The sequence below is a fragment of the Sapajus apella genome, unplaced genomic scaffold (genome assembly GCF_009761245.1).
Source record: "Sapajus apella isolate SASKATOON/1434 unplaced genomic scaffold, GSC_monkey_1.0 scaffold36, whole genome shotgun sequence".
NCBI lineage: Eukaryota > Metazoa > Chordata > Mammalia > Primates > Cebidae > Sapajus > Sapajus apella.
Window position 1 is genome coordinate 695,141 of NW_022436976.1, and position 22,976 is coordinate 718,116.

At 33.8% G+C, this 22,976-nt stretch overlaps 1 protein-coding gene and 1 pseudogene across 7 annotated transcripts in view; both read left to right on the forward strand.

The window, feature by feature from the left end:
• COL24A1 (collagen type XXIV alpha 1 chain) overlaps positions 1 to 22,976 on the forward strand; it is a 379,894-nt gene that overhangs the window by 82,856 nt on the left and 274,062 nt on the right. For all 6 annotated transcript variants that reach the window (XR_004274544.1, XR_004274543.1, XM_032296380.1 and 3 more), the window contains exons 8-12: positions 3,860 to 3,904; positions 8,454 to 8,507; positions 9,940 to 9,984; positions 18,642 to 18,695; positions 21,641 to 21,685. Coding sequence is in view for 4 of the 6 variants with exons in the window: in XM_032296380.1 (XP_032152271.1) it covers positions 3,860 to 3,904; positions 8,454 to 8,507; positions 9,940 to 9,984; positions 18,642 to 18,695; positions 21,641 to 21,685 (243 nt within the window). In the remaining 2 variants the exon portion in view is untranslated. The remainder of the gene's footprint in view (positions 1 to 3,859; positions 3,905 to 8,453; positions 8,508 to 9,939; positions 9,985 to 18,641; positions 18,696 to 21,640; positions 21,686 to 22,976) is intronic.
• Positions 12,888 to 15,214, forward strand: LOC116563738 (annotated as a pseudogene). Its single transcript, XR_004274545.1, has 2 exons — positions 12,888 to 12,892; positions 14,069 to 15,214. The product of XR_004274545.1 is annotated as a heterogeneous nuclear ribonucleoprotein A1-like (transcript).

Below are 22,976 nucleotides of genomic sequence, written 5' to 3' on the forward strand. Positions count from 1 at the left end.
TATTATAAATATATATTTTAAAATAAAAAGGTAGTCTTTATTACATTTCATTTTAACATTCAGATAATACAGTTACCATATTAAATACTCAGAATCTATTTTCTACCCAAGGCTTTCCATTTATTTATTCATTCATTCATCCAAGTCTCTCCACCAGTTAATTACTAAGCAACAACTATGTACCAGGCACTGGGGACAACACAGCGAGTAAAACAGAGAGCTTAAATTAAACTTAAGCTTTTTCAAGTGCTTATGTATCATCTTTAATTCTACCACCCAGGCTAACTTATAATTGACTAGACTGTCATAATAGCCTCCTCCCCAACTCACTCTCCTCCATTTTTCCAACTCCAGAGTCCCATCTTTGTTTTAGAGCATTTAAGGAAGTGCCCCATGGGAGCCTGAATCTGGGTTTTCTCTGATATGTACATTGACCTTATGTGAATTCTTCCTGTGTCTCCAAGCCTGGAGTAACTCTTTTTTTGGGGGGTGGGGGGGCGGGGGGGGAGGGATAGAGTCTTGCTGTTCCACCCATGCTGGAGTCCAATGGCATAATTTCGGCTCATTGCAACCTCCGCCTCCTGGGTTCAAGTGATTCTTCTGTCTCAGCCTCCCAAGTAGCTGAGATTACAGGCACATGCCACCACCACACCTGGCTAAATTTTTCATAATTTTCATAGAGACAGAGTTTTGCCATGTTGGCCAGGCTGGTCTCTTATCTCCTGACCTCAGGTGATCCACCCACCTCAGCCTCCCAAAATGCTGGGATTATAGGCATGAGCCACTGTACCCAGCCATTCTGAAGTAACTCATATCTGCTTTGTTTTTTATTCAGTGACAGCTACATTGAAAAAAGTATGGACTTTCTTATAGATTCCAGTATTCGCAGAATTTAAGCAATAAAATAATTTAGCAGCTGGACATAGTGGCTCATGCCTGTAATACAAGCACCTTGGGAGGCCAAGGCAGGTGGATCACCTGAAGTCTGGAGTTTGAGACCAGCTGACCAACATGGTGAAACCCCATATCTACTTAAGATACAGAAAATGAGCGGAGCATGGTGACACATGCCTGTAATCCCAGCTTCTTGGTAGGATGTTGCAGGAGAATCGCTTGAACCCAGGACGTGGAGGTTGCAGTGAGCCAAGATCACGGCATTGCACTCCAGCCTGGGCAAAAAGAGCAAAACTCCGACTCAATAATAATAATAATAATTAGCAATAATTTAATTGAATACTGTCATTTTATAAATTGAGACATTGAGGTTAACAGTATGGCTAGTTTGTGGTAAAACTGGATGTAGAACAGATCAGGATGGCTTGATCTGTTCATTGTTATTATCAGTAAAACAAACAAAAAATGCTTTACTTAGGCTCTCCGGATTGCCTAGAAAGGGAACTTAGGATATCTCAAGGAACAGAATGAATTATTTCAATCCTTTCTGCAGCAATAAGGAAATAGGGATCCCATGGAATCTAAAACTAGGTACTGTTTTAGATGTACCGGGCACTGGGGACACCATACTTGACTTGGTCTGCCATACACACTGATTCAAAGCAGCTCTATCTTAGCAGCATTAGTTTGTGAATCTTTTATTGTACTTTTCTCTCAGTACTTTTCTACTTTCTCTGCATTTGATTTTTTGTGATATCTTGTCCTCTGACAACTGTCTTAACATAATTTCTACTTCTAATTTTTATGTATACTTTAGCTTTCTTGTAGCATCTCAGCAACCCTGCTCTTCTTCTTAGACTTTCTTTGTGAATCTTTCTAGCTCCCTCCTACCCCCACTTTTAAGTACTTACATTTTTCTATTGTTGTTGTTTTAATCAACTTCATTTTTTAAAAAAAGAGATTTTTATTGGCCCAGCTGTCCTTTTTTTTGTCTTTCAAAGAGGTTGCTATGTTGCCAATACTGGACTTGGCTCAAGCAACCCTCCCACCTCAGTGTCCTGAGTACAGGAACATCATTTGCCTGGCCCAGCTTGTTTTTATTTAAATAAAACCCTTTATTCCAAGTCCTTTTATAGGCTACTGGCCTATATTGTCCTCCCTTAATTAAGTGTCAAGTCCTGGGACTGAGGTGGGGAAGGAGTGAGTTCCTTAAAAACAAATCATGACTGCATGGTGCTGCCACTTTGTCAGAGTCTCTGAATGAAGAAGAATCCCTTTAGAGAGAAGTGTGCATACAGAAGATACCATGATTAACATATATACACATAGTTCACTCTTATGGAGTGATTTGGAAAAAATAAGCTAAAGAAGAAATTGTGCCACTGCTGCATTTTGTTTCATTATAAGCTAGGGAGGAAACTAACTCTGCTGAGAAAAACAGGTGGTGGCCAAAGAAAATCAAGCATGTGGTTAGGTTGAAGGGTTCACAGAATTTAAAATAAATAAATAAATAAACACACACTTAAAAAAAAAAAAAGGAAAAGGAAATAGGCTCATGGCAAAGAGTCTCTGTAACCTATGAGCCTCCTACCCTGGCTCTTTATTTGTCATCCTCCAGGAACCTTTCAGCTCACACCCTCATAGACATGCTGCCTCATCCCAGGGAGCCACCACCACTGTCTTAGTGCTGAGGATGTTTCTTATCTCCTGTTGTAAAAAGTGAAAAAATTTAGTTTTGTGTATATTTTTATTGTGGAATTTTGTGTAAACATTTGAACAACTGAGTACAATATGTATTATGTAATTAAGCTAATCATCTCTCTTTAAAAATATAAAAAGTTTTTTTAATATTAACATAAGTTAAATTGTTTTAAGTTTAACAACACAAAATCTGTTGAAAGCATTTTTTTATTTTTCAAATAGGTACCTCTTCTAAATGACATTTTAAAACCAAAGCATCATTTCCTTCTTTAATCCATTAATCCATACTCATCTCTTCTGATAAACCCTCAGTGATTAATACTGAATAATTCTTTCACTCCATTAGGCTATATTCTGAAACTGAGGAAATTTGTCTTTAGTTTGCAATATATTAATTGGAAGTTTTGTAAACTTCCAATTTGTAAACTATGATTTATTTCAGGTTTTTGAGTTATATTTTAAATCCTTAAGAGAAAAGGAACTTCTTTTGTTCTTTTATGTGCATCAAAATCCTTTGATAAACAGTAGATAAAATCGCCAATTTTTATTTAGGACTATACAAATTTTTATTAAACTATCCAAATCTTTATTTCATTCTTCCTGTCCTTTCTTTTAGTGTCCTTCATTTTGCTCCTACATCTTTCTTAAGGAAGAAGGATATTGCTTGTTTTATAGCTTTGGGTGTTAATGCTAGAGATTAAGATTTTCTTTGGCTTTATTATTTGGAAAATATTTTTTGTTAAAAATTCCCTAGATGACTTTATAGAATCCCTTTTGATGAACCTGTGAGCAGCCTCATTCATGGGTTATTATGACAATGATTTGGGTTAGAGGAACTGCCTGGATATGATCCAGTGTTTCAGTAATTACAAACAGATTACGTCTGAGGGCAATTTGTCTTAGCATTATTCAACTAAAACTAACTTTTTAAAAGCTTCAACAGACAACATATCCATTGCTAGATATGAACTTTTTATAAAAGATATTGTGCTTCAGTCTCTGTTCAGTACTATGCTATCATTTTAGTTGATAGTAACAAGTCATTCAAATAACATGCAACATTATTAATAAGAATTAGTTTGTTATTTAATAAATTCTTATTAAATAAAAAATTAGATTTAATAAGAAATAAATTAGTAACAATTAAATTTGTATTGATGAGGAAACCAAAAGTTGGGATATAAGGCAGCTTACAACCTACGTTTCATTATTTGGCTTATGTAAGTTTATTTTTCATAGCATGTCTTCACTTATTATTTTGCAGGGTCTCAAAGGACATCCTGGACTCCCAGGACTTCGAGGTGAACAAGTAGGTACTTCCTTTATAAGACTTGTATCATGTGTGAAAAAGACACATGTTAGAGAACTCCATTGAGAGATTGTTTTCCCCCACTTTTTCAATTTTTCTTCTCATTGATTTTTACTCTGTTTAGTGCAGGACAGCCTTTTAATTGATAAGCTGTAGATCTTTTTATTTAAAAAACTATAATGGATAATATTTCACTGTTAATTCCCTTTTACTTTGCCTCATATGTTTCAGACCACTAGCTCTTAAACTTCTGCCGACCCCTTTGAGAATCTCATGAATACTGTGAATCCATACTATGAATCCTTTCCCAGAAAATATACAGGTTGATGCACATGTATATGCATGCGCGCATGCACACACACACACACAGACTTTTTTTGTACAATTTCTGGAGCTTACCAGTTCACTAATGCCTAATCCATAGCTGTTTGTTCCCTGACCTTTTCCTGAAATGCAAATAAATTTCAGTAACAGTCCAAATTAGAATGGTACGTATATTGTTGTCCATAATACAAATACAATATTTAAAAGTCAAAATAGTTTTGGAACTATTTAGTTTTTGAATTATATTACCAGAAAATAATATATTATTATGTCATAGAAAAAAAATCATATCTCTTATAGTGTGTAGTATACAGTATTGACAATATAGTATAAATATAAAAATGAAAAGGGTAAGCTATTAGAAACTGATTAAGGTGATGGATACCATTATTAAAGAATCAGCACAGAGACTCAGGAAGCCTTAAAGAGAGATCCAGGAAGAAATGTGATAGATGGTACCTGAAGGAAAGCTATAAATGAAGAAACAAAGCCAATTTTCCCTTTCATTCATGTGAAGTTAGACAGTACACTGTTCAGTCCCTGAAACAACTTTTCAAGATTACTAATTACAAGACGTGGCAAGCAAAGTGATACATGTATCTGTAACACATGTAATATTGGTTTCCTGCAAATCAAACATGTACTGAAAAGCATTTGAGCATTTATGGAAGAAAAAGATGAGAAGGGTAAGTGAGATTAGTCCTTGGGGAGAAAAAAATTTGTAGGATACTGCTTTGGCAAAAACATGGATTCCAGTGGAGGAAACCTGATACTTCACAAGTGAAAAATTGGCCATGTGTCATTACTGACCAGCTCACTCACAAAACTGCTCCATAAACTAGTCCTGGTGGTGTATATGTTATCTCTGAGGGTAATATACTTTTTAGAACAGTCTAAAACCAGTTTTAAAGATTGGAAAATGTATATTGTAGTCAGTTCTTGCTTTCTGTTCTATTTGTTTCCAGGAAAAAAAAGAGACAAAATGTGTGTTAACTTTGAGAAACAACTAAAATAATTTTGCATTTTAATTGTGAAAATACTGTGGACCTTAGGAAGGCATAACTGACTAGCTGGAAGACATTCATGTCTTGAAAATTTGTAAATATCTATAAATTTGTCAGCAAACATTTGGAAAAGCAATTATATCATTTATGTGAGCTCTAGTAATAAGAACTGTCATTTACTTAGAGCCTTTGTTATTTGCCTAACTATATTACTATTAACTATAACTCCTAGTAGTATAATTATTCAGTTTTACATATGTTAATTGATTTGAGGCCCAGCAATACTGAGTTTTTATAGTTACTTCCACTTTTAAATATATTCTTACACATTGTTCTATTTTATCCACAAAATGAGTACTGTTACTCTATTTTACTAATGAAAAAACAGAGAAACCATAGTAGCAGTGCTGGAGCAGTGCCGGGATTCTGAAGAAATCTGACTCCGAACGTGTGTTTTAAGTGAGATTAGGGCAGGCTTCCTAATTTTCTGTTCCTAATTTCTCAAGGGGCTGCTGAAATAGCTGTATCTCTGTTACTCCATCCAATCTGCAGATTTGAGTGAGCCAACTTTAAAAAAAAAATAGTCTGTCTTTAAGTACAGGGTGACTTAAGTCATGCTGTTTGTTTTGAGTTTCTTTTGAGTTTCTGTGGTTGTCTCAGTGATTTTAGGGTGCGGTTGGCTCAGAATATGTTTATGCGGTATAAAGATTTTACTGAAGTTTTACTTATTTTGTTTACTGGTGTTCCAGTATAGCAGAACTTAGACACTGAGTGGAATTCTTTTGTGCCTTTCTCTGCATAGCTAAAATGTGTTAGCTAGATCTCTACGTGTTGCTTTAACACCTGCTGTGACAATTCATTTGAAATAGGATTTCACTTATGTTCTATAACAGATTGCCTTTTTACTGATGTCAGCTAATTTAATTTGACTAGGAAAGAAATGGAAAAGGAATGGTGGTTTTCCTTAGCCAGCCAGATAGTGACCTACAGAATAAAAACAGCCTTTTACATTTGTTTTACTCCTTTCTGTTGGCATACCTAAATAAAGGTTTTGTAAATGTCTAGAATGCAGGCCTTGTGTGTTTTGGAATTGGATGGGGCATAAAGGAAGGCAATTGTAAATATACTAGAGCAAATCTTAGAAGACTTTCCTTAGGGTGCTATTGGACATTTTTTGCACTTCAAACCCACAGTAGAGAAACAGGCCTTTGAATGGTGCTCTCTGGAATTGACTTCCTGATTTAAGTCCTAACTTCCTACTTATTAGCTAAGTAACCTTCCATTGGTGACATAAACACCTTATGTCTCATTTTTTCTCATCTTTTATAGAGGAATAATAATATCTATCTTATAGAATTTTTGAACAGATTGAATAAGATAATACATATAGAAATACTTGAAATAGTGCCTGGCACATGATAAATGCTCAATAAATATTATAGAAATAAAATATTAAGTAAGTATATAATACCTGATATCAATTGGGGGAATATTTAGTACATAAAAATGGTTTCTGAAATTCATAGCATATAATCTCTCTACATGTAGACAAGAATTTCTTCTGTAACCCTCAGAAGGCTACTGTTTATTCACATTCTCTTCAGTTGTCCATTGTCATAACTTCTGTATATCTTAGTTTCTTTAAATGTAGAATGAAGAAAAGAGTATCTCATAGACGAAAAGCAGATATAAAGTGCTTAGCAAATAAAGAGTGCCCAGTAAATGTTAATTTTAGGTCAAGGGAAGGGAAGGGGAAATGAGAGACAACAAAAGGAAGAGATGGATTCTGAAGTAGAGAGAAGAAAGTCAACTATTATCCTCTATTTTTCATTTCCTTGGGCTGTTCTTTCTCTAAATTTTCCACAATTTTAGAATTTTTAGCCTATCTTTACTTAAAGTCTCTACTTTAAGTAAAGTCTCTACACTCTTCCATCTACTTCAGAGCAGAAGGACCAAGTGCAATTATCTTTCATTATGTCATTTATAAACAAACAGGAAAAAAATTTTGCATAATAAATAAAAAATCTAGACAGCATTGTTGTCATCAGCTCAATGTACCTTTTTATGACATTTTCTTGGTTCAAGAATTATTTAATAGACTTAAACTGAATAAACTGATAAGTAAATGAATGAATGAATGGTGTATCAGAGTATTTAAAAAAAGAAAAAGAAGTCATAATATTTTGTCTCACTTTTTTACCCAGTTCAAGAGCAGTTTTCCTTTCTTAGGACTTTGGGTCTCCATCTGTCAGCCCTCCCTGAGCCAACCTTGTTTTAAATCAAGAATACAAAGTTGCAAATTCCAAATGAGTTTACTCTCTGTCCCTAAGCCAGTTTAGGCTGTTAATAGCAAAAGTCCATAGACTAGGTGGCTTATAAATAATAGAAATTTCTCACAAGTCTGAGATCAGCATGCTACTATGGTTATGTTCTGGTGAGGGCTATCTTTTGGATTACAGACTGCTGACTTCATATTGTATCCTCACATGGTAGAAAGAGGGCTAACTAGCTCTCTGGTCTCTTTTTTATAAGGTCATTTATCCCATTCATGAGGGCTCCACCCTAATTACCTTACAAAGAGCCACCTCTTAATACTGTTAGGCATTATCAGCAGGGTTAGGATTTTAACATGAATTTTGAGGCACACAAACATTCAATCCACAGCACCATTCAAATTTACTAGATCAGACCCATGTCATGCCAGACCCTAAGTGGCAAAGATATTTGCCACTTAGTTTCCATTTACTTAATTAGACTTACTGTAAGGTTAAGTTTAGGAAAGAAGTAGAGGTTGGTTTTGTGGTTTACTGCCCCTCAGTCTTCTGGGGCTCATGCTCAGATAGTTAAGGAGTATTGCAGGATGATTGAGACAAGAAAAAGTTCAATCAACTGGTAAAAAAGTTACTGGTAATTAAGAAATTTACCAGCTCTTCCTCTAGAATAAATGTCTCTTTTAGCTATGGATTTTTCCTTCCTAGATTGTCATTATTAATGATCAGTAATATATCATTTAGGGCCCTAATCTAATAGCTTTACTTATTTCTATTTAGCAATTTTTGTCCCTTTCATATAGGTACTTTAAGTTATATAAACCATGTATAGGACTCGATATTTTTATGGGGAAAAATTATTTCCAAGCTTGTGTACTATAAATACATCAAATATGTTTCCTTGGGCCTCCTTTGGCTTTGTTGTACTGTTTATTTTATTTATTATTTCAGGGAATTCCAGGATTGGCTGGTAATATTGGTTCACCCGGTTACCCTGGCAGGCAGGTGCAGTAACTATATTTAGACTTCTCTCTTTATGTTTCTATTTCTTAATACATTGTATTTCTGATTTTGAGAATTAATGTTCAAATAGTTGTTTTTATTAAATAATGAGTAACTTATAGAGAAATAATTTCAAAATGAAAGTTGTAGAAATCCATTAAAATTTTTCTGCAGAAAGTTTTATTTAAAATCAGAATGGGGCTTTTAAATATTTGATGTGATATACAATGGAACCTTCAAAATTAAAATGCCCAAGTGTTAATAAGTTCTTAAAACAGCCCTGATTGTGATTTTACAATACTATCACTGAACAAAATAAAGTAATTGTAAGAGTTAAGACTCCCTTTAACAAACATCATTTTTAAATAACACAATTATAAAAACTTGAGAAACAGTATACCACTACCAAACACTTTTATCTGAACTGAATTCAGTTATTTGCATACTGTTTTAAAAATTCATTCTAATCATTTTATATGTATTCCCTTATAACTTCTAACTTTCTCTACTTCATATAGATTAATAATAGAACAAGGTTAATTTCCTAAGTTTTCATGAATTGAATACTTCTAAAGTTAATTAATTAGGCCAGGTGTGGTAGCTCATGCCTGTAGTCCCAGCACTTTGTGAGGCTGAGGCAGGCGGATCATAAGGTCAGGAGACTGAGACCTTCCTGGCCAACATGGTGAAACCTCATTTGTACTAAAATTACAAAAATTAGCTGGGCATGGTGGCACATGCCTGTAGTCCCAACTACTTGGGAGGCTGAGATAGGAGAATCACTTGAACTGGGAGGTGGAGGTTGCAGTGAACTAAGATCGTGCCACTGCACTCCAGCCTGGCAACAGAGTGAGACTCTGTGTCAAATAAATAAATAAATAAATGTATAAAGTTACATTTTTGTCTTTGTTATTCTTAGGAATGAGGGAAGTAAATAAGCAAAAAAATAATGTTAACAAAATTCAATTTTTTAGGACTTTAAAAACACTTGGAGTTATTCTATATTAGACTCTTACTATCAAATGATAATATGTTATATGAAAAACATAAAACATGAATATGTAAACATATTAACATTGATCTAAAGTTTAAAATATATTTATCTTTTTAAAAATTTATGGGAATTTAGAATAAGTTAATTAGAATGTTTTAAAACAACACAAATAGTCTTCCAATGAGAAATGATGTAATGAAAAAACTTTTTAAATCTGACAATGTGTTAATGTACTTTATTTCTATATCTAAAATATATTTGTGTATAGATTATTTCCGATTCCTCTTTTGGTTCAGAAATTCTAAAATTTCTTAACATTTGTAATCTGAATTCTATAGTTTTGAAAATCATACCTTGTTATATGCCCTTTTTATTAATCTATTTATTAACAACTCTTTAAAAATACTGTAGTGTGATGACAGTGTCTTTTGTTTACACCAGGGTTTAGCTGGACCAGAAGGTCATCCAGGTCCTAAAGGCGTACGAGTAAGTAGGCATTTCCATCATTTTGTTAAGCACGCTTGCCTAAAAGTAGAATGAAATATATAAAATGCTTATCATTTTTACACTCTTAGTAGCTTTGAATTTAATTCAAATTTAGCCTGAATACACTTGCTTACTACAGTAGTTACTTTCACTTCTATGATGACAGAAAGCAGTTTCATTGTGGTAGATTTTGCATCATTATTTTATATTTATTTCCATAGCATAATGTCTGACATGTTAGAATCTGCTCTATAAACATTTGTAGTATTATTTATATATGAATGGATACAGACCTAAGGAAGTCATGATATAAAAAATATGAGGAGGTGAAGAAATTCATAGTAGTTCAAGGCTGAGATTTTATTATACACAAACTATCAGGAGTAAAGAAATATCTGCAAAGAAGGAAATAACCTTATCGTATCCAGAACATCCCATTTTACTTCCAAACCATTAAAGGAAATGTTAGCCATGTTTAATCAATAAGGAAGCAAAATACAAATAGCTATATTACATTGTATTGGTCACTTTTTGCATCACTATAAATACCTGAGACTGGATAATTTATGAAGAAAAGAAGTTTAGTTGGCTCATAGTTCTGCAGGCCATGCAGGTATGGCTCCAGCATTTGCATCTTATGAGGGCCTCAGGAAACTTATAGTCACAGTGGAAGGTGAAGGGAGAGCAGGCAATGTCACATGGCAAGAGTGAGTGCAAGTGAGAAAAAAACAGAAGGTCCCAGACTCTTTCACACAACCAGATCTCACGTGAGCTGAGAACTTACTTATCACTAAGGGGATGATGCTAAACCATCCATGAGGGATCCACCCACATGATCCAGTCACTTCCTCCAACATTAGAAATCACATTTTAACATGAGATTTGGAGGGGAAAAACATTCAAACCATATCATATATATAGTGTATAAAATTTTAAAAAGTATGTTTTAAAAATTCTTTATTTTTAATAGCGAAATATTTTCCAGAGTCTACATTTGTGCCTTACGTTATCTAAAATGCCTTTTTTAAAGAAGTAAAGCATAAGGTATTTAAACAATATGTGCAATAATGATGTCTTACATTTTAAAAAAATTATTAAACATTTCCAAATACTTTCATAGGTATTTTATTATTTTATTTTGCCATCAACCCTGTGATGTAGGAGAACAGGCCTATCATCCCCATTTTACTGTTGAGAGGAATAGTAAGCTAAGGAACTTAGTTGATTTAGCAAAGTTATAGCTGGCTAGAACCAGAACCAATGTCTTTTCACCTTTAGCTCGTGCTCTCTTTGTTCTTGCATTAAGTAACCATATAATGAGGAAATGTTATATATTTTTTATTAGAAATTGCACATAAAACACATGTTGACTTGGAATTAGGAAGCAAGAAGAGATTAGTAGCCAAGAACATGGGCTGTGGAGTTACATAGGCTTTTTTTTTTCCTTAATACTTCTTTTACTAGCTTTGTGACTTTTGATGTTATTTCCATCTCCCTCGGCTTTGTTTTTCTTATCTCATTATTTATTAAATGGTTAAGATGAAACTTACTTTTCAGGTAGTGTGAAAAATTCAACAAGATTAGCATGTTTAAGGTATAGTGTATAGTATATGGCATGTATTTACTATGGATTCTATAATTGTTACTTGAATTTGAGAGTTTCTTCTGTTCATGAATCAATAACTCCAAGAAATATATGCAAAATATATTTGGCACTGTTCAAATTACTCTTATTGCATTTTGTCATCTTGCTTCAGTGATTCATATAACTATGTTCTTCTGTGTACCATTTTCGCATTGTATTATACATCCTTTTGTTTTTTCTTTTTCCCATTTGTATTGAAAATTGTTGTCTAGGCTGTAACCCTCTTAAGCTGTACTTTCAGTTAGGTTTTCACACTTTAGTTAGGTTTCACACTTGCGAGTATGATTGGAATAAGTAGAGGGTTTCACATTCATAAAGCCGCTCAAGTGTAGATTAAAAATTATTTTAGATTCAGGGGTATGTTCAGGTTTGTTACATGGGTATATTGTGTAATTTCGAGGTTTGGGCTTCTAGTGATTCTGTTGCCAAAGTAGTGAACATAGTACCCAATAGGTAGTTTTTCAACTGTTGCCTTCTTCCGGCCCTCCTTCCTTACATAATCTACAGTGTTTGTTGTTCCCATCTTTGTGTCCATGTATAGCCAACGTTTAGCTCCCATTTATAAGTGAGAACATGCAGTATTTTGTTTTCTGTTTTTGTGCTAATTTGCTTAGGATAATGGCCTCCAGCTGCATCAATGTTGCTGCAAAGGACATAGTTTTGTTCATTTTTATGGCACTGTAGTATTTCATGGTCTATATTTAACACATTTTCTTCATGCAGTCAACTATTGATGGGCACTTGGGTTGATTCTACATCTTTTTTATGGTGAATAGCACTGCCATAAACATGTGAGTGCAGATTTTTTTTGGTAGAATTTATTTTTCTTTGGGTATATACTCAGTAATGAGATTGCTGGGTCAAGCAGTAATTCTATTTTTAGTTGAGAAATTTCCAAACTTGTTTCCACAGTGGCTGGACTAATTTGCATTACCACCAACAGTGTATAAGCATTCCATTTTTTTCTGAAACCTCATCAGTATATGTTATTTTCTCAGTTTTTAATAACAGTCATTCTCACTGGTGTAAGATGGTATCTCTTTGTGGTTTTGATTTGCATCTCTCTGATTAGTTATGTTGAACATTTTTTCATGTTTGTGGGCCACTTGTATATCTTCTTTTGAGAAGTGTCTGTTCATGTCCTTTGCTCACCTTTTAATGAAGTTATTTGTTTTTTTCTTGTTGATTTGTTTAAGTTCCTTATAGATTCTGGATATTAGTCCTTTGTCAGATGCATGGTTTGAAGATATTTTCTCCTATTCTGTAAGTTGTCTATTTACTCTGTTGATGGTTTCTTTTGCTCTGCAAAAGACCTTTAGTTTAATTAGGTCACAATTGCCAAATTTTGTTTTTGTTGCATTTGTTGCTTTTAAGGATTTAGTCATAAATTCTTTCCCTAGGTCAATGTCTGTAAGGGGATGTCCTAGGTTTTCTTCTAGGATTTTTGTAGTTTGAGGTCTTACATATTAAGTCTTTAATCCATCTTGAGTTAATTTTTATGTGTTAACTCAATCAGAGGTAGGGGTCCAATTTCATTCTTCTGCATATGGTTAGCCAGTTTTTCCAGCACCATTTATTGAATTGGGTATTCTTTCCCGATTATTTATTTTTGTCGGTTTTATCAAAGATAAAGTTGTTGGAAGTTGTAGGATGCAGCTTTATCAAATGTAGGTTTTTGACATTAACTTCAAATCTAGTTAAAAAGATGAAAATCATAGAAACAGACTTACAGGAGAAGATGTTTTTCACTTAATTTGTGTCCTGTTATTCATAAATACTAAATGTTATGCATTGTACATGAATATTTTCATGAATCATGATAAATTAGCTTTTCATTGGCAGTTATTTGATTGTATTGTTTGGTATTAGCAGAAATATTTTGGCAAATATAAACATTTAAAACAAATCATAATTTTTAAACCCATCTTTGGTATTTCTTTATGTAATAGTGTGCTACCTGCCCCCAAAAGTAAAAGTGTATAGAACCTCTCCCGGCCCTCTAGTGCTCCTGCTGGTGATACAAAATTGCTTCTAACTAGATCTACAACCTTCAAACCAAAAAGCAAAAATTTATTATTTTTAATTTTTTTTTTTTGTTTCATTACACGGTAAACTCTAGTTTAATGGTGGTATTTTAAGAATGACCTCAACTCTGTATGGTTTCTTTGTTGGGTACTGCTGACATCTTACTGCTGTTAGAATCAGTGTAATGATGACGAAGAAACCTCTATAATACATCTAAACAATTACTTAGATGTTTTCAATAGAATAGTATAATTTTAAAATGTTCTCCTTACACTGTACAGGCTATGTCAGAGTTCTGACTTCAATTCTTGAGTTATTAATTGATTATTTAGTTCACTGATAAGTATACACCAGTTAGGGTGTCTTTTTATTTATAACAAAAACTCCTGTTGGATGTATTAAAACAAAAGTTAGGCCCGTGGACGCCGCCGAAGAAGCATCGTTAAAGTCTCTCTTCTCCCTGCGATCATGTCTAAGTCAGAGTCTCCTAAAGAGCCAGAACAGCTGAGGAAGCTCTTCATTGGAGGATTGAGCTTTGAAACAACCGATGAGAGCCTGAGGAGCCATTTTGAGCAATGGGGAACGCTCTTAGACTGTGGTAATGAGAGATCCAAACACCAAGCGCTCCAGGGGCTTTGGGTTCGTCACGTATGCAACTGTGGAGGAAGTGGATGCAGCCATGAACGCAAAGCCACACAAAGTGGATGGAAGAGCTGTGGAACCAAAGAGAGCTGTCTCAAGAGAAGGTTCTCAAAGACCAGGTGCCCACTTAACTGTGAAAAAAATATTCATTGGTGGCATTAAAGAAGACACCGAAGAACATCACCTAAGAGATTATTTTGAACAGTATGGAAAAATTGAAGTGATTGAAATCATGACTGACAGAGGCAGTGGCAAGAAAAGGGGCTTTGCCTTTGTAACTTTTGATGACCATGACTCCGTGGATAAGATTGTCATTCAGAAATACCATACTGTGAATGGCCACAACTGTGAAGTTAGGAAAGCCCTGTCAAAGCAAGAGATGGCTAGTGCTTCATCCAGCCAAAGAGGTCGAAGTGGTTCTGGAAACTTTGGTGGTGGTCGTGGAGGTGGTTTCGGTGGGAATGACAACTTTGGTCACGGAGGAAACTTCGGTGGTCGTGGTGGCTTTGGTGGCAGCCGTGGTGGTGGTGGATATGGTGGCAGTGGGGATGGCTATAATGGATTTGGTAATGATGGAGGCAATTTTGGAGGTGGTGGAAGCTACAATGATTTTGGCAGTTACAACAATCAGTCTTCAAATTTTGGACCCATGAAGGGAGGAAACTTTGGAGGCAGAAGCTCTGGCCCCTATGGTGGTGGCAGCCAATACTTTGCCAAACCACAAAACCAAGGTGGCTATGGCAGTTCCAGTAGCAGCAGTAGCTATGGCAGTGGCAGAAGATTTTAATTAGGAAACAAAGCTTAGCAGGAGAGGAGAGCCAGAGAAGTGACAGGGAAGCTACAGGTTACAACAGATTTGTGAACTCAGCCAAGCACAGTGGTGGCAGGGCCTAGCTGCTACAAAGAAGACATGATTTAGACAAATACTCATGTGTATAGGCAAAAAACTCGAGGACTGTATTTGTGACTAATTGTATAACAGGTTATTTTAGTTTCTGTTCTGTGGAAAGTGTAAAGCATTCCAACAAGGGGTTTTAATGTAGATTTTTTTTCTTTTTTTCTTTTTTTTTTTGCACCCATGCTGCTGATTGCTAAATGTAATAGTCTGATCGTGACGCTGAATAAATGTCTTTTAAAAAAAAAAAAAAAGTTAGCTGACTTTACACTTAAAGTCATCAACAGATAATTCTCAAAATGTACATAGCTTGTCATCATAATCCTAAATGCTTACTTTTGTATGCTTCACTTTAAAAGAAATATTTCCCGTTCTCCAGCTACTTGGCTTTCAAGTGAGAAAGTTATAGGTGTTTTCACTTTATCAAAGTTATGTATAAGGGAACAAATTCTCTCTCACTTTTTTCTTTTAATTTTTGCTTGCTCATACAATCTGTGGAACATAAGGCAATTTTAGGCATCTTTGACAAGGAAAAATGCCTAAAAAAGTTTTCAACATGGATGGTGGCAACTTTTTTAATGGCAATATTTAACTAAACTCTAAGGAACTAAAACCTTCCAGAAGTTTTTATTCCAGGCAACTTAGATGTGATTCTTGATACATTTTTCTCTTTCCTTTTTTTTAAAAAAAGATAAAACATATATAATGTAAAATTTTCCATTTATAAACCCTCTCGAAGTACATAGTTAGTGGCCTTAAGTACATCCACATTGTTGTACCACCATTGTCACCATCCATCTTGAAAACTTTTTTCATCTTCCCAAACCAAAACTCTGTACCCAATAAACAACTCCCCATTCTCCACTACCTGTCCCTGGCAACCACTCTTCTACTTTCTGTCTCTATGAAATTGACAGCTCTAAGTACATTATGTAAGTGGAATCATACACTATCTGTGCTTTCATGACTGGCTTACTGCACTTAGCATAATTGTCTTTAAGGTTCATCCATGTTGTGGCTGGTGTCAGAATCCTTCATTTTTAAGGCTAAATATTATTCCATTATATATATATATATATATATATATATATATACACACACACACACATATGTGTGTGTGTGTGTGTGTGTGTGTATATATATATATGACACTTAGTTTATCCATTCATCTGTTAAAGAACATTTGGGTTGCTTCCACCTTTTGGTATTTGTGAATAATGCTGGAATGGGTGTACAAATGACATTTACTTTTGTAATGCTTGAATTCTTTTTTTTTGAGACGGAGTTTCGCTCTTGTTGCCCAGGCTGGAGTGCAATGGCGCGATCTCGGCTCACCGCAACCTCCGCCTCCTGGGTTCAGGCAATTCTTCAGTGTTTGCTATTACGGAAGCATTTACTCTGAAAAATCACCCATTCTGTGTTTCAAAATAAGTAGCTTTTATTTAGAAGTTAGTAAAAATGACCTCCTGTATCTCTACTTCAAATTCTTTTATACTTTGGCTTTTCTCTGTATCCATAAAACTGCTCTTATCTCACACCACTATTTCACCCTCTGTCTGATCAGTGATCATTCCTATTATTTTCTCCTCAGAACTTTTTAGTCTGTCTTTAAGACTTCAGACATATCTGTCCTTCAGACATATCTGTCCTTCAGACTTTCTTCTCTCAGAGCTTTTTCTATGAACCCCACATCTCCCAACTCCCTGCCATGATCATTACATTTGAATACCTCATTATAACCACAAATTCAAAATAACTAACAAAACTCATCATCTTTATATCAAACTCAGCTTTTCGGTTTGTTTTCCATATTTCTATGAGTGGTTACCATTTGCCTATCAATCCAACTGTAAACTTTAGAGTCATCTTTCTCTTCATTCTTATAGACAGATAAAGACAGGTTTGAATCACTGTAATCTAAGTGAAAATATTATTATATCAAAACTGTGTCTAATTTTTTTGACTCAGTGTAAATTGCAGATTTTCTGTCATAGCAAAAAAGATTCTTCATTATATGACCCCCTGCCATCCTTTCCAAAGTCACCGCTTGCCCACCAATCACACAGACTATTTGCAATTTTTTATAAATGTTCTGTCATTTCATTCTGATTGATGACTGATGGCGTATTGTTGTCCTTGCCTTTTCTTTTCTTCAGGACTTAGCTCAAATGTTGTTCCTCAGTAAAGTAAAGCACCATTAATCTTATCTCTAGGCAAAGTTGGTCATTCTGCTTCCAAAGTTCCGATTGTCTATTTGTCATATCACCTATTACTTAATCATGTCACAATTATCATATAATATTACAGTTATTTATCTGTATGACCGTCTTTTCTAATAAACTATGAAATTCTTGAGGGCACTGATTTTCATATGCATCTGTATAAACCCAGTGCCTGACACAAAATGGCTACTAAAATAATGTTTGTTGAACCAGTGATCTGGACCCCGTAATTCTTCAAATGCAGACCACTTACAGAGCCTTCTAACAGATTTGCCTGCATTCAGTGTTTCCTGTCATGGCCGTATGCTATATCCTACCAACAGATTAATATTTTAGAAATAAAACATAACATCAATGCACTACCATACTCCCTAAACTAGTAGCTTCCATTTGCCTAATATATGAAGTCTAAAATTTTTATTCTGAAACTCAAGGCTCACTTTAGTCCCCAAACTACCACATACTTTATCTGTAAAATTGATGAAATGGGTTATTTTCCCCAGTGAGATATAACTAAATTATGTTAGAATGAAGTACCTTGCATTATTATTTATATGTATTGATTGTTTCTCAGACCATATTGAAATCTTTATTAAGGTAGGATGGGTCTTACACAGAAAGCATTTTACCTATAAAACCATCTTACACACAAAGCATATTATTTATAAAATGTGATCAATTACTATTTACAAATACTCCCCAATTATCACCATTAACAAAATCTTCCTATTATGTCTCTGTTTATCCTAATTGCTCTTGGAGCATTCTTTCTGAAGCTTCTGCTTATCAAGATATTACTTATTCTCTAGACCTATCTCAAGTGACAGTCTCCTTTGAAGTCATCTTTGATTGCCTTTGCCTCCTGCCACATTGAAATGTTATCTCTTCCTCCACTGTACTTACATTCTTTTGTTACCTCCATTCTGTCTTAAATTATATCTAATTATAGTCATATATTTTCTGCCCACTACAAAATTTAGTGAAGGAAATTATTTGGGCTTATTTTTATTCATCACCATTTCTTAAATTATATTTTGTATATTTTTTTAATGGGAAGATTGATCTGTAAATTTTGCATAAAAAAGCAATTAGGTGAGGAGAAGTTATTTGCACTTGTGTCTTATAATTTCATACTACTACAAATAAAATTTTTAGTACTTCTATTTAGAATCACTTATGGGGAGAATATTGAATTGAAATAATATACAGATTATTTTCTTGTTTTAAGGGTTTTATTGGCTCTCCTGGAGAAGCAGGACAGCTGGGACCTGAAGGAGAAAGGGTAAGTCCATTCTCTCCAAATAGTATTTCTAAAGTGATATACTTATGATAATGTACAACGGTGATCATAAAATCAGATGTCAGGGAAGTAATCTTACCGGTGTTAGCAAGCCAAGTTTAAGAAAAATCACCTACCAGAAATGTAATTTGACTTTTGAGAATCTTACTGAATTTTGTTGAAAGAAAGTAGCACAATAGAAATATATTTTAAATTCAAATTTTAAAAATACATGCCCAAATCTTAAAATATCTAATTGTGAAATTTTTATTTTGTAATTCGTTGAGTATACATTCTTGACAAGTCTTGATTTTGAGAGCAATGTATGGTAAAGAATTTAGCCTCAGAAGATACATTTTTGTTTAATTTAAGAATGAGACAGCTGTTCATAAATATGAGTACTAATAAGTAAAGGTGGAGCCTTTGCAAAATGGTTTGTTATACTTAAAAACATTAATGAAGTTATTTGTAAGAGTTATGGCATTGCAGCTTCATCATATCTAAGTTTTCAGTGCTATATGCAATCTATATGCAGTGATTTCTCTTTGCTATCTTAATTTACATTGCCAGTTTTAAGTGAAAACAGTAGAATTGAACAATGTTAGTATATTGTCATAAAATTTGAAATTAGAGAATCATATTCAGAATTCAGCCCTCACCCCTATCATTATAAGAATGCAGTTCAGGCCAAAATGTTAATTTCTGGAAAGTGATTTTTGCAAATGAAGGTGAACCAGATCCTTTGCTAAATAAATTATTCAAATATATAGTTTTTAGTGAGCAAATTAAACTATATTTTATTGTAATTACTTGTGAATGCCCCTGCAGAGAAAAAATAACCAAGAGTTTAAATGTGCTGTAATAATAAGCAAAATGTTTAGCCATCTTTGGTGAGATGAGGTAGAGATTTTCCCCTGGTGAACATAACAAGTTATTTTGTTCAATAGCAAAAAATATCGTCAGCATGATTCTACAACTAAGCCACCTAGCCTTCATGTACTACAGCAGACTAACAGGTGATGTATCTCATTGACCAGGCAAAGAACTGATCTACTCTTCTTGACTCAATGATTCCAGTTTACATTGTTAATTATTCTGCTGCTCATGATACAGGCCTCTTCTGATCTTTTGACATGAACTTATTTCTCATAAATTATTTAATAAACCAAAATTGTATGTCTTTGTAGAATGTTGTCATCTTGGATTTAATGATCTTAAGCCCAGCATTGACACCGGCCATCAATAGGCACAGTGCTGTAATCACACTCACTAATTTTTACCAGTCTATATGAAAATATCAAGATGTGTCTCAACATATGAATACAAGACTAGTTCTTGATTTTGGGCCCATTATGGGTACCATGTCCTAATATTATTTGGCTATGTCAAAATTCTTATTAAAACTATGAATAATATAGCTAAAAGGGTGTTATGTTATAAAGCAGTTAAGTACAAAAAAGCAGAAGAAAACAGGATACAATAATGCTAAGCACTCCTGGAAACAAATGGAAATAAAAAGTCATTTCAGGGAGTCAATGTTGTACATATACATGCATATTGTGTGTATACACATACATATATATTAAACACGTACACATATATATGTATATATATGAAAAATGCTTATATAATTCTGTCTGCACTATTTGGCTTCTTAATGAGATTTAGGAAAGCTACGAAAATTTAGAAATTATTCTTTTTTTAAAAAAAAAAAAAGGTTGGTTGTATTATGTAAATATGCACAAAGTCTTAATGAATGAGTCCTCTTTCTCACCTATGAACTCTCTGATGATCTGCTACATAAGTATTTTTTAAACACTATTGACTTGAAAGTGAATGGATTACTTCATCCAATGATGTCTTCTAACTTGTCTGTATGTACTATTAATCTCAAGCTACATGATTGTTACAGACTTCTTAGTCTACAAGTCTCAAAGTGATTGTATCAAGTAAGATGCTTTAATCTGCAAATAACAGAAAACCACAGTTCAAACTGGCTTAAACATAAGGATATTTTTAATGATAATGATGATGACAATAGCAAATGATTTATTTAATGTTTTATATATATGAACATTAAATGTTTTAAATGTATGTACATTTATATATAATATTTAATAAATGGCTTATATACATGAATTAACTTCTTTATGTAGGTATATATGCATGAAGTTTTAAATAAACTTTTAAATATACATGTGTATATATATATACACACGAATTAACTTCTTTATGCGTAAAACCATTTATTGAATGATAAGTATTGTTATTCTTCTCAGCATAGATGAAGAAAATGAGGGACACACGGAGAAAGCAACTTTTCTTAGACTATTCATATACAGGTAGTAAGAGCAGAACCAGGATTTGACAAAGGTTGTCTGGCTCCAAAGCCTGGATGCTTAAGTACTGTACCCTACTGCTTCTTACGTGACCAGAAACCCATATTTTAGGTGGGCTCTAGATTCATCTCTCTGCTTTACCTTTTCTACTGTTGTCTTTAACCTAAGTCTCGTTTCCCATATTATTGCAAGATTGCCAGTGCACACACAGGTTAAATGCGTAGTGGTAATCCAGACAGAGAGAGGAAGACAGAGAGGAGGGTGTTGTCCCTTAGATATGAAAAATAAGACCTTCATGTTCATCTGGTTTTGCCAACTTTGGTAATATGCCTATCTCTGGACAAATAACTATCTCCAGGGAAATGTCAGGATCCCATTTGGAAGTACAGATGGGATGGATTCCTGAATAAAAGGAGAATTATGTTTTGAAGAAGGAAAGAGGCTGCCTCAGTTAAATTAATATATTGAGACTTTTCTGAATATCACATCAGTTTATTTCAGTTTGTTTCTGTCTTTGCATATTTTATTAATTTATATTGGGGGAAAAAGATCTATAGTGCCTAATTCATTCATTCAACAAATATTTTCTTTTTCTTTTCTATATTCTAGGGCATTCCTGGGATCCGTGGAAAGAAAGGTTTTAAGGGGAGACAGGTATCTCAATTTGTGTTTTTTGAGGTTCATTTTAAAGCAGCATAACCTAGTTATGTGTTCTTACCTATTAAAATATGGAGATACTTTTTGCTTTTTGTTACTGTTGTTTATAATCATTCCATTTTAATTTTTGCCCTTTGAATAGTATATCAAATAATACTTGGGAATATAAAGGAAAATTTAGATTAAAAAGTAACTCAGCTTTTAACACTTCTAACCCTTTTACTATACCAGTGGGGCAAACCCTTATCTCTATGATAAGGAGCTGAAATGTCACAGAAAATATGTGAACAACTTGAAACACCAATGGTAGTACTATTCAACCTATTCTACATGACCAGATGTTGTAGATGCTCAACCTCATGTTCTAGAGGTTTTTAAAATGCCTGCTTCAGCTATTAATTCAGAGATTGGTTTGCTACAGCTTCTTGTATTTTCAAGTTAAAAAAATCAAGGAAAGTTAATTTTACTAGGTAATATAATAATTTCAGAGATGGGAGGTAATTTTGACATCATCCAGTACTCCATTAGTTAGCAAATGAGAAAAATGTGGTCCAGAGACGCATCCTGAGGTTCTCCTTGTTAGTATAGTCTGTGAATATTAAAAAGTGAGATTTTCATGACAGCTTTTTCAAAATTGGTGTACTTGAATAAAATCTTAATGCTAAAGGACTGCAGCTCTCACCAGAATATTCAAATCATTTTGAAATATTTTATCCTTCAAACTTTGCAATATTCCTTGAAGGTAAAACAGAGTAAGTATTAATGTCACCATAATATAGGTGAGGAAAATAAAGCTTAGAGATGTTAAAAGACTTGCTCAGATCAATTAGCTAAAAGTGGTAAAATCAGCAATTGAGCACAGCTCCTCTGAATCTAAGCCCAGAATCCTTTTCCTTACTGCTTAGATATTTCTGCTCTGTCTTCTACTGACACTGCTTAGAAGAAGTATGATTTGTTTTTTCATGACATCTAGCCAAAATAAGATACAGTTATTTTAAAGTTTAAAGATTTTAGTGTATTAAGATAAACTTACCAAACTGTTAAGAAATACAAAATAAGTAAGACGTTTTGTTTCCCTGCATTTATATTCAACTTAAAAGCTAATCTTAAAATGATTGTAACAGTAGAAATTGCCATCACCATTGCTATTATCACCATTTTTAAGTTCTCAAGCACTGTGATAAGTATTTTGCATGCCATCATCTCATTTAACTATATTCTCTTATACCTGAATACATTGGTATGTTAATTTTTTTTTTTTTTTTTTTTTTTTTTTTTTTTTTTTTTT